At 36.0% G+C, this 19,468-nt stretch overlaps 2 protein-coding genes across 10 annotated transcripts; both read left to right on the top strand.

Moving 5' to 3' along the window:
- Positions 1–800: 800 nt before the first annotated feature.
- LOC103715579 (ABC transporter E family member 2) lies at positions 801–8,086 on the top strand. 7 transcript variants are annotated; one of them, XM_088706429.2, is made up of 13 exons: positions 842–944; positions 1,027–1,191; positions 1,871–1,956; positions 2,067–2,164; positions 2,249–2,366; positions 2,443–2,532; positions 4,172–4,476; positions 4,573–4,768; positions 4,836–5,021; positions 5,198–5,467; positions 6,504–6,749; positions 7,343–7,509; positions 7,646–8,086. In XM_088706429.2, the coding sequence occupies exons 2-12, from the start codon at positions 1,089–1,091 to the stop codon at positions 7,460–7,462; spliced, it is 1,818 nt and encodes a 605-aa protein (XP_088562555.1). In that variant the 5' UTR covers positions 842–944; positions 1,027–1,088; the 3' UTR covers positions 7,463–7,509; positions 7,646–8,086. The 7 variants fall into 7 exon arrangements, with proteins under 7 accessions (XP_088562552.1, XP_088562555.1, XP_038981396.1 ...); XM_039125468.3 differs by having other exon boundaries at positions 7,600–8,086; XM_088706431.2 differs by having other exon boundaries at positions 847–944; positions 1,042–1,191.
- Positions 8,087–11,841: 3,755 nt separating this feature from the next.
- On the top strand, positions 11,842–19,035 carry LOC103715578 (uncharacterized). 3 transcript variants are annotated; one of them, XR_015970995.2, is made up of 9 exons: positions 11,842–12,213; positions 12,820–12,896; positions 15,654–15,882; positions 16,113–16,267; positions 16,360–16,405; positions 16,503–16,594; positions 16,875–16,971; positions 18,339–18,449; positions 18,644–18,735. XR_015970995.2 is itself a non-coding variant. In XM_008803257.5 (9 exons), the coding sequence occupies exons 1-9, from the start codon at positions 12,046–12,048 to the stop codon at positions 18,818–18,820; spliced, it is 1,098 nt and encodes a 365-aa protein (XP_008801479.3). In that variant the 5' UTR covers positions 11,886–12,045; the 3' UTR covers positions 18,821–19,035. The 3 variants fall into 3 exon arrangements, 2 of the variants coding, with proteins under 2 accessions (XP_008801479.3, XP_088562529.1); XM_008803257.5 differs by having other exon boundaries at positions 11,886–12,213; positions 18,393–18,449; positions 18,644–19,035; XM_088706403.2 differs by having other exon boundaries at positions 12,078–12,213; positions 12,815–12,896; positions 18,393–18,449; positions 18,644–19,035.
- The last annotated feature ends 433 nt before the right edge of the window (positions 19,036–19,468 follow it).

Genomic DNA, 19,468 nt, shown 5'->3' with positions numbered 1-19,468 from the left:
TCTTAATGCATGCTCCTATTACAATAAAAAAAAAAACAAGAGAAAATAAAAAAAAAAAATACTATTACATGTATTGCTTCCTAGTTGGATTGCTTGGACTAGTCCACAGTAGATTTGGTTTAACAAATAATTTTTACCTTGTGCTATTGCCATATGATGCGGCATGAGAGAATGTCTGCAACTCGATGGATGACCAAGATGAAAGTGCTATATTTTTATTGTCCAGTGAAAATTTTGTTTTCACTTCAAGGCCAACTGAATACTTGAGGGATATCGTAAGTAATGCGTCTAAATTTGATAAGAATCTCAAAATTCCTTGTATTTCATAAGTAGGTGCAAATTAAAATAAAATTTTCACTCAGCATGGATACAATTATACGAAGCATTGCTAAATGTAAGAGATTTTGGTATATTGCTAAAAGTAAGATATTTGATCTGGATGTGAAAGATCAGTATGATAGTAAGCAGGTATAAAGTTGAAAGTTAGTTTCCCTTTCATATCAAAGCAAAACCATGCCGCAGAGGAATATGTGTACTGAATAGTTCCTTTTTTCAATGAAATTTCTGTGCTTCATTGGTACTTTACTGAGAGCAATACTTGGAATGTCAGCGGTCAAGAGCTTGCCTTTTCTTGGTAATAAAATTAGGCATATTCCAAAACCAATAACAAGGCCCCCAAATCCGAAGTTGGTAAAAGCTTATTGGGTTCTAAACCCGATAGTCCCCTGAATCCAATAAAACTCCAACGCCGTTGTGTAACTGGGCCGGTACAAAGAGGGCTGGGCCCGAAACCCGGGCCGAGTCCAGTCTAAACTAAGTTTTAAGGTGTCCGAGCTTTTGTGAACCGGACCAACTCGGGCGTGTGGACGACACTCGCTTTTATTATACGCCTTCCGTCTCGGTTTTAGGGTTCTCTTTGCGTTCTCCAAAGTAACAGCAAAGAGGTATTTGCTTTCCTGCCCGTTCTCACGCTACTTTGTTTGGTCTTCGAATCTCTTCCCCTCTTTCTCTCTGATCGGTTTCTAGGGTTTTGATTCGAAGCGGCGCGAGGGTTTTGGCTTTCTCGATCCGAGCATCTAAAGGAAGAGATGGCGGATCGATTGACTCGGATCGCCATCGTGAGCTCCGATCGGTGCAAGCCCAAGAAGTGCCGCCAAGAGTGCAAGAAGAGCTGTCCCGTCGTCAAAACAGGTTGCGTAGACTCTTATCTCTGCAAAAAATATTGATTTGATCTCGAATTTGGGGTTTTACCATCTGGATATTGTGCGTCAATTGTCGAATCTTGGTTTTTGATTCTTAATAGAACTCTTTCTATTGCTCTGTTAACGATGATAGATGTAAAATTTAGGAAAAATGTTTATAGATAATTGAAATCAAATGAAGGTTATGCTAGAACAATTAATCAGTCAGATGAATGTATAATAATGGGGCTACTGAGCTGTAAAAGACCTTAATCATGGTCATGTTTATGGTTTAGCAAGGATTTTTATGTTGTGCTTTTCTTTCGTCATGATTTAATTTATAAGCAAGATAAGACTACGAATGATTATTTGTTCAGCATAAGGATAATGTTAAGTGGAGACACGAAAGTCTCTTCACGGCATCGTCTTTTCTGATTTAATTAATGTTAATTAGTCAGTTTCTGAATATAAAACACGCGAGTTAGGAATTGATCAAGTGACTTTTGGATTGTATTTTTTTCATATATCCTAACACAATCTGCTAGTGGAGAGGGTAAATATTTCCCTTGTTAATGTAGTCTGAAATGTGCGGAACATATCTTTTACTTTTGTCTCTTTCTAAATGCTGGTTCTATTATCTGGGTGCTTTTTGTTTTTTCCCTCTTAATATATTTTATTGTTTTCTTCAGGAAAACTATGTATTGAGGTCACTCCTGCATCAAAGATTGCTTTCATTTCAGAGGAGTTATGCATTGGATGTGGAATATGTGTTAAGGTCAGTAGCTATGGTCACAGTTCTTGTTCCTTTGCTTCTTGTTTTCTGGATTTTCTATTGACTTGTGAATTGGATTTAAGTCTTAGCTTATTATGTTTGCTTGGATGCAGAAATGCCCTTTTGAGGCCATTCAGATTATCAATTTACCCAAGGATTTGGCTAAAGATACAACTCATCGTTATGGGCCAAATACCTTCAAGCTACACAGGTGAGGAGAAATGTTTAGTTAGGAACATGGAATGCTGCTTCATTTTGTCCTCAAGTACTCGTAGCTTTAAGGCTCTCTTTACAGGTTGCCGGTTCCAAGACCTGGGCAAGTTCTTGGATTGGTTGGAACAAATGGTATTGGGAAGTCCACTGCCCTTAAAGTGTTGGCTGGGAAGTTGAAACCCAACTTGGGTCGCTACAATGTAATGTCAAATGGAGCCTATTTACTTATACTTGATTCTGGATGAGGATAACCATTTATTTTCACTTCCTTTGCAGAATCCACCTGATTGGCAGGAAATTTTGACATACTTCCGCGGGTCTGAGCTTCAGAATTATTTTACTCGCATTCTAGAGGACAATTTGAAGGTTTTCATCTCTCCAGTTGATTGTATATTTTTTTTATTTGGATACCTGAGAATACTGAATTTGTGGTATCAGTTTTTGTTCTCTTCTGTATTTTAATTCAATTATTAATATTGTGATATGCTTACAACCTCATGTTATCCAACAGAGGCTTATAATTTCATAGTTGTAAGTATTGGGAAATGTACTATTCAGAGTTCAGAGGCAACAAACCCAGAAAAAAAGCAAAGACAAGAAACACAAACACTTTGAACTGTGAAAATAATTGATCTGAAAAATTTCCAAATTCTCTATCTCCATTTTGTCTTAATTTTGTTGTTTATTTAGTTTCTTCATACCAGACTTCAAAAGTATTTGTGGTCCTTCCAATCACTTTCATCATTTTCTTTGTTCAGAAGATGTACAAACAAAAAGCAACTGGCTAAAGTGGTCTAAACTATTGCTCCAAAGGAATTAAAGTTTATTTTAGTAAACTCACTTTTATGGGGATGGAAATGTGTATCAATTTCTACAGAAAAAAGACTGACTACACCGTATGAACTATTTTGAGACGGTTAGACCATTTCCTTCCTATTGTTTTAATAAAACAACTCAATAGGTTACTATATCTTTACAGTTTCTTATATAGTATATTTTTTTTAAAAAAAGAATTCTAGAATAAAAAGTCCAATGATCCTTAGGGTCTTATCATATTGTTTTATTATGATTTTTCATTCACTGGATACAGTTCTGTTATTAGTTTTTTTTATGATGCAATGCTAAAAATATGCTCAACCCTAGTACGGGGCTTCCTTGACTTATTTTGGTCCATGGCCAACCCCATGATCATAATTTGAACAGGCAATTATCAGAAAGGCTTGGATGTCTTTTCGTAACTGCAGTTGTTCCAGACCTTTACCGCTGTAGGATGTTGCTGAAATGGAGACAGAGCAATTATGTCTCATCAAGTTGATGCTCATATATAAGCTCTTAGTTGTTCAAAGTCTTTTGACATGTCCCATGTGTTAAGTTTAACGCATATCCTATAACTTGATAGGTATGATTGGGAATCTTTGTGCATTTTTCCTTGCTGACTTTACAATGTTTGATATGATTAACAATATGATCTATTTCATGGAATGATTTCCCTTCATCGCTTTCAATTTGTTGTGGATAACTTTATTTGACAAATAACAGGCAATTAACAATCCACAATATTTTTTATCACATCCTATTGCTTACCAAGTGAATTCTGGTCATGCTCAAAAAATGAGAGAGAAATGAAAGCTGAACCCTATGTTGATCTTGAGTTGAATCAGCTTATTGCAATTATGAAAAGGCTTGAATGCCTTTTCATAATTTGTAAAAATTTTTCAGAGCCTTACTGCTGTAGGATGTCACTGGCATAGAGATGAAGCAGTTGTCTCATGAAGCAGATGCTTATATATGAGCTCTTATTTGTTCAAAGTCCTTTGACATGTCCTTTATGATAAGTTTAATATAGATCCTAGAAATTGTTAGCTACTATTGGGATTAGCATGTAAGTTTGATATAGATCCTAGGAATTGTTAGCTATATTGGGAATAGTCGTGCATTTTTCCTTGCTGATATTATAATGCATTTTTTCAATTCATTGTGAATAACTTTATTTGACAAATAACAGGCAATCATTAAGCCACAATATGTTGATCATATTCCAAAAGCTGTCCAAGGGAATGTCGGACAGGTGCTTGATCAAAAAGATGAGAGAGAAATGAAGGCCGAACTTTGTGCTGATCTTGAATTGAATCAGGTTATTGATAGAAATGTAGGAGATTTGTCTGGAGGAGAGTTGCAAAGGTTTGCAATTGCTGTGGTAGCTGTGCAGAATGCAGAAATATACATGTTTGATGAGCCGTCAAGCTATCTTGATGTAAAACAGAGGCTTAAAGCTGCACAAGTCGTTAGATCTTTGCTCAGACCTAACAGGTCTTAATGTCTCTAACATTTTACAGATTTTTGTGCTTTCTAATAGTTCTCTTATTGAAATGTAAATGATAACTTCCTGTTTTTCCCCTTCCACAGTTATGTGATTGTTGTGGAGCATGACCTAAGCGTCCTCGATTATTTATCAGATTTTATTTGTTGTTTATATGGGAAGCCTGGAGCTTATGGAGTTGTCACCTTACCTTTCTCTGTTAGAGAAGGAATCAATATTTTCTTGGCTGGTTTTGTTCCTACTGAAAATCTGAGATTCCGAGATGAATCACTTACATTTAAGGTAATGATTTCGTTTTGTAGCAAGAATTTGGCAGTGTCGCAGTCTGATATTCTTTTCTCTTCTCCAGGTTGCTGAGACTCCTCAAGAAAGTGCTGAGGAAATTCAAACTTACCAGCGATATAGGTACCCTACCATGAGTAAAACCCAGGGTAATTTTAAACTTTCTGTGATGGAGGGCGAGTTTACTGATTCTCAGATTATTGTGATGTTGGGAGAAAATGGAACAGGGAAGACGACGTTTATCCGCATGCTGGTAAAGTTTATTTTCCCTTTTGTTACATGCTTTCCAGCAAATAGATATACCATCTGTCAAACATTTTCATTCGTTGGATTCTATGCTCTAAAGTTTCTCATTTTTGCAGTATTAAAAGAATTTTGTTTATGTTGCTTTGTTTTGATTTATTGTTTACTTTGTTATGACTTCTTTAGGCTGGATTGCTGAAACCTGATACTGTTGAAGGTTCAGATATTGAAATACCAGAGTTTAATGTTTCATATAAGCCCCAGAAGATCAGTCCTAAATTTCAATCTACAGTGAGACACTTGCTGCATCAAAAAATTCGGGATTCATATATGCATCCTCAGTTCACTTCGGATGTAATGAAACCCTTACAAATTGAACAATTAATGGACCAAGAAGTTGTACACCTCTCTGGTGGAGAGTTGCAAAGAGTGGCATTATGTCTATGTCTTGGAAAGGTATGTGCAGGTGTTTATACCTATATCTTTTTTTTTTCCAGTAGTGGATTGGATCATTCACTTTCTTGTTAATGATAGTGCTAGTAGTTTTTCACTTGAGGATGCAAAATGTCTTTGGAGAAGACTTCATTTCTTATACAACATTTTTGGTTGGTTTCTTTGCATTTAAAAGGAAAAAATGCAAGTGAAATCATAACATCATTAACTTCAACTACAGCTTGAAATATTCTAATCCATTGTCTGATATTTACGTCAACACAGCTTGGTCACAAGGTCTTATATGTTAGGTTGCCACAAAAGACCAATCTTCAATACTGTTATTGGGAAGTTTTGTGGTAGTTTAAACAATTTAGCTGAAATACATTAAATTTTGCTTGCAAAGATGCTATTTTGCTTGAAGGTGCAATGACATGAAACAAACCCTTTTTTTGGCCTAAAATGCCTTTTTTTTTTGAGAAGGGTAGAGGATAAGGGAACATAAGGTTAGTTTTGAGCATGTTTTGTACCCTAAACTTCTGTTCCATGAATATTAAGTTAATTAACATATATTGAACTTAGCATGTAGAAGGAGAATGACTTGGTATGATGCCGTAACATATTTTTAATGATTTTTGGAGCAGCTATTGTTTCTAGGTAAGTGATAACATTTTTTTATGTATTATTTTTTTTAATACTTGCAGCTATAATTGACTAAAATCAAAATATTTCTGTTTTGGGCGAAATATGACGACATGCAACTAGTCAGAGTAGGTTGAATTCAATATTTTAATTCTAGATCCTACCGAAGAGCTATGTTCAGTATCATTGGCTCTGCATGTATTTGCACTAAATTTGCACAAGCTTTCAACAGTTCTGGTCTGGATTATTTTTAGTCACAACTACAAACAAGTTTCTTTTGGGGGATCTTGAATCAGCATTACAACCATTTTGGGGAGAGGGTCACTTTGTTGAGAGAAGTTCAGTTATTTGTTTTTGGGATGTATACTTGAATTTCTCCATTGCTAAAACTGCATCATAACTTTTGTTAGTAATGCAGCCAGCCGATATTTATCTGATTGATGAACCTAGTGCTTACCTCGACTCGGAGCAGCGTATCGTTGCCTCAAAAGTGATAAAGAGATTTATTCTTCACGCGAAAAAGACTGCCTTTATTGTTGAGCATGATTTCATCATGGCAACTTACTTGGCTGACAAAGTTATTGTGTATGAGGGGAAACCATCTGTTGATTGTATTGCCAATGCTCCTCAGTCATTGGTGTCTGGGATGAATCGCTTCTTATCGGTAAGTGCATAAACCACTGCATTTTTTATTTTATTTTCTATTTTGGTTGATAATCAAATGTAGGTAACTGTTATTTTTATAGATCCAAGCTTGGGCATATCTATCCGATTTTTTCTTTCCTGATAATAATAATAAAAAAAACTTGGTTGTCTTCTCCATTGGAGTCCGAGTCCACATGAAGCCAGCCTTTTACCTATTTTATTTTAATATATAATGAATCTTGCCTGTCCCACATCATGGGAAAGGTGGTCCTTTCTTTGCATTGGTCTTTCAGGATTCACAGCATATTCCATGTGCTAGTTTTGATTTGTATGAAGAAGTATTTTCCCTAGCTTCTTCTCTGTTCAAGCCTTTGATGGAAAAGTTATTTTGTATTATAGTGTCTTGAATGTTGTAACCACGGTTAGATTTTCTCTAGTTATTCTTAAATTCAGGTAGCTTTTTCCTGTGTTCGTGTCTGAGTTTTGAATTTTTTCCCCTCCTTATGTGATATGATTCACCAAAGATGTTCTGTTTTATTGATTCTGCAAGTAACGACTTACCTGATGCTATAACTGACTTGAGATAGTGTATGTCTTTTGTTTTGGGTGCAGCATCTTGACATTACTTTTAGAAGGGATCCAACTAATTACAGGCCCCGGATAAATAAGTTGGACTCCACTAAAGATAGGGAACAAAAGTCTGCTGGATCCTATTACTACCTTGATGATTGATGTAATATGTCAGCAAGTGCTGCTACAAAAAAATTTCAAACTTGCAGGTCCTCGCCGCCTCCGTTTGCTCATTGCACTTGCTCTGTCTTCTTTTCACCTTCACAATCTTATCCCTTTTTGGCAACATCTTGCTGTAGGGTTTTTATGCCTCTCTTTTATCTAGTCATGGAGATTTGTGTGTAGGGAAAGCGCCACACTGAAGCCTTAGATACTTCAATACCATCGCATCAAATAGTTACATCCGGAGTTGCAGAGCTTGATGGGTATAAGATTTGCTTTCTGCTTTGCTCGAGGAAGTTGAGTTCAAAAATAGCTGCTACAGAAGCAGCAGCAGCAGTAGCAGCTAACAGGCGACCAGATCTCTTATTTTTCTGGCTTAAAACCATATCTGGCTGGGGTGGAGAAATGATTAAATATATTTTACAAATATTTATCATTACCTCTAGTTTGGCAGATATTTTATTGGGATATTGAGTGTTTGGTTTTCAGAGTGTTTGGTTTTCAGAGTGTTTATTTGAAATGATACTACATATAATTAAGCCTTTTCAAGGCTTAAGCTGGTGCTGCAAGGGTCTATGGTCTATATGTCACAGTGGTATCAATCTCAATTTTGACATTCCAATATCTTATGGGAGCATAATTTCGTTATTTCCATGTATGTCACCTTTTTTTGGACTAATCATCTCACTTTGTTCGAAACTCTCTTTGTGCTGTAAAGATCTAGTTTCTAGCATCGACAGCAAGCTATTATTAAATGAGAAAGGAAATTTTCACGATCTGTAGAATTGACAGCCACTCCACGTTTCCTCGGTGGCTGCTGCTGACTCACTTCATTACCGGAAAATAGGTCACTTGGGACGGGAAAATGTTTAGGTCACAGCAAGCTTTTCTTTTTGCCGGCCCAGGTGGGAGGTGTTTAATTGCTGACATCCCTGGTCAAGAAAATATCAGTTGCTGACATACATAACGTGTATCAAATCTTGAACGGGCTTTTACAGAGCTTGTTGCTAGCATGGATCTCAAAGCTCAGGTATGCTGCTATCACATCGAACAGAAATCTAGGATCTCCATGGGACCATTTACTGTCTCATCTAGGAGGCGATGGGCAAATGGCCCTAGTTTGGTGGTCGGCATTTTAAGGTTCATCATCTTGGTACCGGATTCCGTAATGATGTTATATTAGTATTGTGTCGGTACGGTATGGAGTTTTTTTTAGCATACTAAGTATCAGTACGGATTATATTGGATATCGGTATGATATGTTCTATACCATTTGGTTGGTTCGAACTGATACGGTAAATCATAGGACAGACTTAAACAGGAAAGCTAGGCTAAGCTGTGTTTGTTGGAAAGCAAATTGTTTATGCCCGCCTTTGGAAGTTCTTCATGCCTGCTCTTAATTTCAGCGAAAGAAAAACTCATCATCTGGTGTCCAACCAGTGGCGTTAGCATGAAGTGCAAGTCATATCCGTTAATTTCACTGGTTTGCCGATTTTGTGGTGCGTTTGCATTGGACTAACGGGATGCAAGCATTCTACAATAGAAGTGTGAGGACCCGTGTGGGCGTGTGTTTAGTCCCACATCGGTTATTCGCTGGGTAGATCTTGGGTACTTATACAGGATCAAGGAACCCAAATAGTAACTTCCGGCTAGCCATTTTGGGTGAGGTCCTTGGTTGTGATAAATGGTATCAGAGCGGACCCGGCTCATAACCTATGTGGACTAGGGGACACTGCAGCACGGATCTATTGGGGCTGACCACGGGCCAATCGTGGTGTTTGTGATTAGATTTGAATAAATATGAACCCTTAGCCTGACGAGGACGTCAGGGCTTGAACGGGGGGAGTATGTGAGGACCCGTGTGGGCGTGTGTTTAGTCCCACATCGGTTATTCGCTGGGTAGATCTTGGGTACTTATACAGGATCAAGGAACCCAAATAATACCTTCCGGCTAGCCATTTTGGATGAGATCCTGGGTTGTTACAAGAAGGTTGCTTCTGAGTGATGCATTAGGCCAATCGATTCTATCTGAGACTTTTTTTTTTGGCACTAAATCGCTACTCATATGCATCTTCTGCAGATTTCACAATTGATCAAATGTGGGAATGAGGACAAGCTTGCTTTTGGCTGGATTGCACAAAAATTACGTTCGAGCATTACATGTCTTCGTGGTCCCTCAAATACATGCTCGTCAGCCAGTGAAATTGCCTCTCCTGGTATAAAGTTGGGCATGAAACCGTGAAGGACCAACTAAGGCTGTACTTTTCTTTTCTTTTTCTTTTTTTTATAACAGATTGGAAGGGGTTAATACTCGCCATTATATCTTGTCCTCATTCCCTGGGTAAGAGGTGGTAACAATGGAAATAAAGTTTGGTGGTCATGTGAGACTCTTCTCTTGGCAGTACTGAGGAGTGCACAATTACGTCGCTGGTACATCCAAATAAGACAACCTTGAAGTGCATGCCATGAGGCCATGCAGTGGATCCAATGTCTCTCATGAATAGGATGCTTTCCGATTTGTTCGATGACATCGCCACCTAGTCTGTCGATACTTAAGTGGTGCTAGTGTGGAAGGGGCTGCCACGTTGGTGGGACTCCTTTGCGGGTGGAAAGGATATGAGTAAAACTTGTCTGTCCGTATCGAACATTCTCTAGCGAGGAGGGGCCAGTGAGGGTTGCTATGCGGATGAGGTTCTCCTCATCCCCGTCTTTTCTTTTTTCAGCAAAAAAAAGAAAAAAAAAAGAAAAAAAAGAAAGATGCTTGCAAACTATACTTGCAGCTCTCCATCCCTCCCTCCTCTCTCTCTGTCTCTCAGCATTTGCTCTTCACAACAACTATGGAACAACTCTGCAGCCCATGGGGGGTATTGGCTAGGCAAACCACGTCCAAGTGTCCATGGTTTCCCTTTACCCCGCAGAATCAAATTCTCTTCTATTTTATAAGGTCTTCCATTGAAGGCTTGAAGAAAGTCTTGGCAACCTTTCCTAATTCCATGGTCGCTTGTACTTTATCTGACTCAATAACATGTTGTTCGACTGGAAGTTCCGTTTGTTGTTGAAATTCTCTCGGCAGCCACCAGTGCTTGAAGCAGGAAAAATGGATTCCAATATATTAATATTCAGAAAAATATCATAATATTTTAGTTCCTGGGTAGAGTTGGTTCACCTAATGCCTGCTCTCCTACCTAAATCTCAAACCCAAGCAACTGTTCCATCCAATCATGATGTTACATTGGACTTGTAGTCTTTTTAACTCTAAATTATATTGTATTCACACAAGCAATCTCCTCACATCTGTTCTCAAAATTAAGCTTCATCTTAATGGTCTTCTTTTTTCTTTTCTTTTTCCCTTTCTGTGCTGTCAAATTTTGGCTGTATGAACAATACATCCACACTAAGGAGAAGCAGATTCTTTTCATATATTTGGAAAGAGTAATGAGATCACAACACTTCTACTTGCTTATTACACGGAGATACGTATTGCATGATACATTACATGTTTTTCAAGTGAGCCCGCATAAAGTGGAAGCATGATGCTTTAACTTCCTTCAAATATATACTTAGTATGAGACATCACACGATATTATAAACTAATAGTTGTAATTGCTAACAAACATTTTGCTGCTGTAACAATGTGGATTAGTCGCGTTTCCTAAACAAAACTAGAATAGCTGGCCAAGCCAAGAAAAATATGCAAGTCAGGCTATGAAAATAATAGGCAACTTGATTTTTGTTAGTAAATTAGCTACCTTCTCCACTTTATGTTTAACTTGGTTTATGGTGGGGCATGGCCAATATGCTAACAAATTATAAGAAGCTTGCTAAATTAGATAATTAGTTACACTTATTTATCATGTTGCTAAAGTTTTTTTGATGGTTTTAACGAAGTCTTAGGTTCGTATTATGTCTTTACCAAGATTTAATGAATTCTAAAGGTGGGGGGACTTATTGTTGCAGTTGTCCATGCTTCCTTTTATCAATTATAAAATGAAAGTATTTTTGTCTTCATTACTAGAAGGCCTAATCTACTGTAACTTTTTTTTTTTTTGGTGCACCAACGTCTCACTATATTCAGCTATGAGTACGCCGAAAATAACTATGAGCGTTTGGATAGCATGTGTATTTGTAGGGGTGGATAGAAATTATCCCTGTTATTTGAACATGTAAAAATATTTGAACATAATTCAATTATGAATTATGTAATCCAAACAAGCAATATATGAATAATATTGGACTATGGAAAAAGAAAAAATTGATTATTTAAACATGCCGATCCAATGGATACATCCAATATTTGGAATAAAAAAAATTAACTTTAGTTCAAAATATTAGGTTTTGTTAAAAAGTAATTTGAACCTTGGGGGTTAATTTCCTAATTTGATCTCAATTGAACCGTTATCTTTTTTGTTTACAAAATTATCTGTGAAACGGCAAAGAAATATCGGCTCCTCGACAGGGGGATCCCGCCTATTTATACTCAAAGCGGCACGGCTCGTTTCTTATTCCATTCTCCAAACCCCCAAAAGGGCTCCTTTTTTTTTTGTTTTGCTTTTTCCGCCCCAAATCCCAATTCGCTCACAGGAATGGAAGCTTCTTCTTCGTCCTCTCCTTCCAATCTCCTCTTCTTCGGGTCCCCGCACTTAGACGAATCGTATCGGCCGCTCCCTTCGCTCTACCTCGCGTTCTTGACGATCTGGGGCGTCTCGGCCTTCTCCTGGACCCTCAACACCTGGAAGAATCGCCACTTCCAGGTTTTTCCATCGATTCTAGTCGAATGGGGCCTTCTTTAGGGTTTTTGGATTGTTTCCAATCGCCATGTGCTTCTTGATGTGTTTTCTTCGCTCATTTCTTGCATAAGTTCTACGTTTCTTTGTCTAAATTTGGTCTTTTTGTTGCACGGAAATTAAAATTCAATTCTTTCTTCAGTTTACCTGAATTGTTTAAAGATTTTAAAAGAAAGGAGCCTAGGGACTAGTTACCTTTTGTTTCTTAAACGCATTACAATTTTTAAAAAAATTCAATCTATTTTTTTCTTGAATTTGAAGTTATGGATATCAGTTCTTGCTCTTGATTCGCAATTCGAGTTCCTTTTAGAAAAAAATAGTCGCTTTGGCAATACAAATGGCTCATTTGTTATTGAATAATGAGAAAATGATGTCATCATACTATTTGCAATTTGAATGTCTTATAATAATTAAAGTTTTTGTGCATGACTTCTTTTTCTGAATTTTTATTTATTTACCATGCTGGGGTTTTCGTTTTGAGAATCCTGCCTCTTATTTCTTTTAGGATTTGAGAAACCAGATTGTTAGGAAAATACTCTTCGCTGTTTTAATGTGATTTTTATGTTAGAATAGGTGAACAATCTGCAGCGGATGCTGGCTACTGTTCCATTGATTAAATCTTTGCAACTGGGGCTATCCTTTTCATTTTGGTAAGAACTTATTTTATTAGCTAGTGTGGTCTGGTGATCCCTGTATTTTACTGGCTATTCTTACTTCTTTTACATTCTTTTTTTCTCTTAAAAATCCTTTTACCTTGTTTGATTGACTTAATCATCTAGACATTGGCTGGATAATTAATGAGTTGTTTTAGCCGTCTCAATGAATCACTTCTCTTTGTTTTGAATCTTTTGATTGAATTATTTATTCTTTAGTTCCAACAGATTTTTTAGGTGGTCCATGGAGATCAATCTTGAAACCACCATTTAACCTGGACCCCTTTATATTGGATGGGCTAAGGGTTCCAAGAACATAAAAGGAACAAGAGCATCATCATGTTGAAATTGCCAATCCTTTGATTCCCTTCTTGTCTTTTCCATCTTTGAGTTCATTTTCTTTTCTTAAATTTGTCCTTTTTTTGAGAGAGAGAAGTTGCTTTTTCCTTTTGGATTTACATTTTTTGAAAAACAATGCCATTGGATGTGACTTGGTTCAATAATATGATTTAGAAGAATTCCATGAATGATTTTATTAATCGAGGAATATGAGATTTTCACCAACACAAGAAACGTGGACCTGACATCAATTTTGCATAGTTGCAGTAGACTGGGAAATTCCCATGCAAAAAGGAAGCTGAGAAACCTGAGCAACTAAAATGATTTAGAGATGATCTAAATATTGTACCTTATTTCAGTTTTTGAAGAAAAAACATTTCAAGCTTTTCTTTCTTCTTTTCATCTTAGAAAAGAAGGTAGTTTTCCTGTTTGCAATAGATCCACATACTTAAGAAATTTCTCTTCTCATCATTATGGTCATGGTTGGCTTCCAAATGCCTCTTTTTTGCTTTAAAGTCTAATTCCAGTTCAAACTTGTTCAGATAAGTTGTATCTTGAGAACAATTACATTTAAGTGCTAAATATTTTAAATTGTACCAAATTACAGCATTTAGTTTGTTAATATAAAGTACCCCTAAATCACAAAGGCATTAGTTGGACACACTTCTATATTTCGTCAGCCCATGTGTTTTCTATGCTTTCAGAAATTAGATAAAGATGCTGAAAATAGTTGAACCGGTTACCTCTTGACAATCATTATAAATTTGGGCACTTTTTTTTAATTTATCTCCAATAAATTGCATTTACTTTGTATCGTTTTGGTTCCACTAACAACTAATCCATATCCCCATAAACTATCCTCGTAGTTCCACTTTAAGTTTCAATCTTCCACCATCTTATGATTTAACATCATGTCGGCTACAAATAACACAAGTTATGGCAGCTCCTTCTGATATCCATGTTAACTGTGCCAATTACCAGCTGAAAAAAATATGGGCTTAGGTCAATCCCTTAGTGTAAAGCCCATGATGACAAGAAATTCATATATCGTGTAAAACAAACCTTTAATGCTTGTCACCACTCCTACGTACATGTCCTTAGCAATTTGTATGTAGCATTACTTCTTGATGGCAGCCAAATGGCTTCCTTGCTACTCTGTTGCATGCTCTGCTTAAGTCATTAAAGGGCATTTGCATACTTTCTTTTCTTTAAATCTTTTAATTTAATTTTTTTAAGAAGGGAAAAATATCTATATTTATATCTTCTTGGTATAAGGCTAAACTGTTCCATGATACTGCTTTATTAGTTTAACTTCAAAGTTGTTGGTTCAATTATCAATGTCATCTTCACCACACTACTCCAATCATATGTTTCTTAGATCTCCTCGAGAATATACAAGGGAACCCATAATTTAAACTTACAGACCATAAGTTAACCCATAGTTCAACTCCTACCAGATATTAATTAGTTCTCTACCTTATTGACTATTTATAAATTTATATTTTTTGTTCTTGAACTCATGGGTACCAAATTCCATTCAGGACTAGGAGTTTGTGGCAAATTGTGTTCTGAAGCAACTATTATAACTGTTTGGCCCAAACTCCGTTTTGAGTAGGTGCAGGTGTGTCAAAATCCTCTTAGATGTCCAGTTAATCAAATGTAGTCTTATCTTGAACTTCCACGTGGTTACATTTAATGAACCAATCTTTCTACTGTTGTTTCATAACCCTGAATTTTGGTATATGTGAGTCCTCATGATTGCCTTATTTCCATTCCTTTGTATAGACTAGGTGCCCTTGTTTCATCCTTCAAATCGCATAGTCCTTTGCTATGTGTCTATTTAACAGGCCATCTGATGCATGATTTGGTCCTTTTGCCTGAAAACATTTTGAGCATAGGGATAAAGCACTAATGTCTGCACTAAAGGATTTATAAGCCAACCCTAAATTGGGGGGATATAAAGATTGTTTTTCGTTTCTTCAAGCATATTACTACAGAACTTGGTTGAGGTGTTCTTGCTTGATATGTCAAAGCCGAAAGCTCTATAATGAGGTCATCATCACAACCCCCTCCTCTCCCCTCATCTGTCACCCCAAACCCATATGATTTTAACATGCTCTCACGCCATGAATTCGAGCTCAACTAATCCCAAATCGAAGATTGAAACCCAAGAACAGAACAAGGTAAATAATTTAGTCGTACCTCGACCAACTCGTAATGTAACAACCCAAACCTCCATATGCATCTAGAAAGGATGTTAAATTGTTATGCAATTTGTTAATATTTTATAATTCAGCATATCTCAAGCTTGTAACTAAGGGCATTTAGACTGAGACAAATCTTGTACATTTATTTATGTGATGAATTCATATTGCTTGTCCTCTAGAAAAATTCAAATTTGAGCATATTATGCAGGTACTCATGCATAAACCTTCAGATATGCTCATTGTGGATGTCATTTGGGGTGTATGTAACTGGGATACTTTTTCAAACAGCCTATTTCGTGTCATTTATGCTTATCTCACATGGTTACTGCATCACGTACGAGCGTCTTTCAGTGCATGAAAGGCGCGTTACAGCTACATTAGGATGTATCCTGTACTTGACTCTTGTGGGTTACAAAGCTGCTGTGCCCTATTTCACAGTGAGTCTCTCTTCATCACCACCAACCTATTGTTTTATTTTTGATAGAGGCAACACTTATAGCTTAAAGTTGTATAAATATTATTTTGTAATGAGAGTTTTATTGGAAAATATAAACTAAGTGATACTATGGCTAGACGAATGTAAGTTCTTCCTTTGCTTATTTGCTTTAAAAATTTCTAGTTATATTTGCATCTAAATCCTAAGATCTTTTACTTGAATGTAATCCAGGTCTTTCTCATGTTGAATTATTCTGTCTCATTTTATGTGATCTTCCGCCATATCTCCCACAATCTGTTAGTTCTGCGTGAACAGTTGAGTTTCATAGAGAACGAGGATTCTCATGCAATACATGATGCGTTACAAACAAAGTACACTATGCTCAAGTATGTTGTAGATATCTAAATATCTTTGCTTTTCGAGATCTACAAGAGGAAGCATTTTATGAAATTAATGGTGTTTTGACCGGCTCAAACAGGAAATTTCAATGTGCGATGCAGATTGTAGCAGTGCTAGAAATTTTGGTATGAAAATTTTTTAAGTTGCCATGAAGATCATCTATATTTATTAATATGACAAGTTTTAACTTTCCTGTCAAGTACTGCACACAATGTTCTTCAGGTCTATATGAACGCTAATGAGACACCAGATAATTATTGGTTCCGTCTGTTGGTTCGTGAATGGGTGCAATTTGGCATATTTCTGTACATCGGGTAGGTTGAAGGAACATGCTTGTTTTTTGATGTGCATTCCATATGATGAATTTAAATCTAAGACTTCCATGGGATTTTCTGGTATAATTATTCCTAAAGGAATAAAGACTGGTTGCATACTTGCATCAGAGAGTTTTGATATTCAATAGAGATTTTTTTTGTTAACTATATGGTTTGATCGTATTGGATCTTTGAACAAAGATTGGAGTAATGTTAATTATAGTCATCAAAAATTATATCACATATAACTATGCCAATTTGGTTTTGCTTATCTTTTCAGGTGGACTTTTAGAACAAAGGAAGCATCTCCACATTTCTCTGTCATGCCTATTTTGAAGTCCAACTTGGAGACGACGGTGCCCCCAGTTTATAGCATAGTATGCTCCTTTTTTCATACTCTTCCATTACTAATGATTTTCAAACTTTCAATTTAGTTTATTTAGTGTCAATCATATTTTATTGGACAGAATAGATTTTAGAGCTTACAATATTTATATTTCTTTTTTTAAATTCATCATAATTTAACTTCTATTTCATGATGTTTTTTTTTTTGCATTACTGATAATGTGCCCTACTTTGAATCCTCAATAGATTTGACCAAAAAAAAAATAATCCTCAATAGATTCATATGTACTCTGATGTTGTTGAGAAAATTTCAAGCTGTATTGGGATATCTTAAAACCACCAGTCTTGAACCATAAGTACTGTACTAGTACTGTATCAATGTCAAAACTGAGAGTTTGGTAAGAAACAATCCATTTATTATTTAATTTGAAATTTTATTTTATTATTATCAGGGCCAGAAACTTCGATATGTTAAGACAGATATCTTGCAATTATACTTTTAGAAACGAGGATAAGGGTATGCTTTTTGATATGTTTTAGAAGCCTTTGATTGTATGTACAAAATAATCACTCCCCATTTTTTCAATCACATATATGAAGCTCCAAATTATCCAACACAGGACTCGAAAATTTAAATCATCGAGCATTCCATTCTGTCAGCAAGTATGAACTGCTAACTGAAAATATAAGGGTATCAATCATGGTTATGATTTATTTTAACAAATAACAAATAGGATGCTTTAAATTATCCAATGAATTCAAGTAATTAGTTGTTCTTATTATCTATTGCTGGTACATGCATTACATTGACATAATTTTAACAGAGGTAAGCAGCAAGTTTGACCCATTTACCCAAGGCAGAGACTTAAACCCAATCTACTCCCTTGGTTAACTAGATGCGTATCCGTTAGACCAGCTAGGGCTTGACAGCAGAATATTAACAGTCAGTAGTATTTGTTGTTCAAGATTCTCATTATTGCCAGCTTTAACTAGGTACTTCATAAAATAGTTTACAATGATATATTTTCCTTTTGACAACCTCAGAAGATGATATTAGACCAAGTCATGTTTCATAGAATATCATGACGTGCCATATAAAATTTACCATTTCTCAGTATACTTGTGATTAAATCTTGAACTCTTTAGCATGTTTGTTCTTTCAGTTCAAACTTCACTTTTAGGCATCTTGATTTATAGAAATTGATTAAGTTGAAATCTGGTGGTTGCAAATGATGAGTAGTTCCATCCATTAATGGATTCAGTTATCAAATTACATACCGCTTTGTTGATGCATGAAGGCTGTAAAAAGCTGTTTTATGATTTGGTAACGAGAACTTGAAGTACTAATTTATCATCGTGGTTTTTATTCTTAATGCTATGTTTTTCTTTACTTATGTAGTGTATGCCTGGATATAGTGGGCCTCATTGCTCAATGTTCTTATTAAAATTGTAGGAGATGGATGCTGCTGATTTTAATAATCTGGTTTCTCAGGAATGGCATGTTGGTGTGGTAAGTGATGTTAAAACTCAACTACATGAACCACTAATTAACTACCTCTATCATATTAGTGATTTCTTCTGTATGCCCGATTTCTTTCTATTTTTTTGAATCTGCTTTCCTGTTTTTCTTAGAACGTTCTTGAAATTCATGCTCATTATTCTTCCCACTTCTGGTGATGGAAATATGACAATGTAAATTTGCAGCCAACTACTCTTCCTTCTTCCCACTGTGAAAAAACTGTAAATCCTCTGCTGGTCATAGTTCAAAACCCTCGTGCAGCAAGTAGGTTTTCTCCAGAAACTCTCAGAAGTTCAAGAACATCTACTGCTAGTGCTGCCACTGCAACTAAAAAGAGTCAACATGTGGATGATCAAGTCTAGCTTAGAAGGTGTGCGATATGTTGTATTGACCAATTTGCTCACCAGGGTCATCATTAAGGTGACAACAGCTGTTGTAATAGTGATAATGGTATATCTTTCTAATCTTGTATTTCCTAGATATATTTTGCCTTTTCTGTTTAACCCCAAGTGAGGGCCATGATTGTGAATGTTATAAGCTGCAAATGCAATGTATATTCCTCTCTTCCTTTTTTTTATTGCTGCCTTATCTGTGTACCTTCATCTTTGATATGTGTGATTTTTAGTGTCTTCAAATTTCAAGAGCTTTGTCTTCTTTCTTTTTTCTTTTTCTGAAAATAAAAACTTCAGGAGTTTAAGTACCTAATATCACCTTGAACGTTTAGCTTTATAATCAGATAGCAAGTAATTGTCTTCCAGACTGATACTAATGATATTTAACCAAATGACTTGTTTTTCGGGCTGATTTTTCTAATTCGGATGATATAAACTCCAAAACAAAGGCCAGGTGTCCATATATTGTAAATTGGATTGTTACTCAAAAACTTTTATTTCCACAATAAATTTGTGAAGTGCATCCCTTTCATGCATTTATAATTTATTGCTGGATCAATTCAAACCTAAAATTTATTAAGGAAGCTGCTATTTTTACCCAGTAATCTCCCCAAAATT

Source organism: Phoenix dactylifera, chromosome 1 (assembly GCF_051530095.1).
Source record: "Phoenix dactylifera cultivar Ajwa chromosome 1, Ajwa_hap1_PhDact_Kaust_v1.1, whole genome shotgun sequence".
NCBI lineage: Eukaryota > Viridiplantae > Streptophyta > Magnoliopsida > Arecales > Arecaceae > Phoenix > Phoenix dactylifera.
This window is presented reverse-complemented; position numbering and strand designations above follow the sequence as displayed.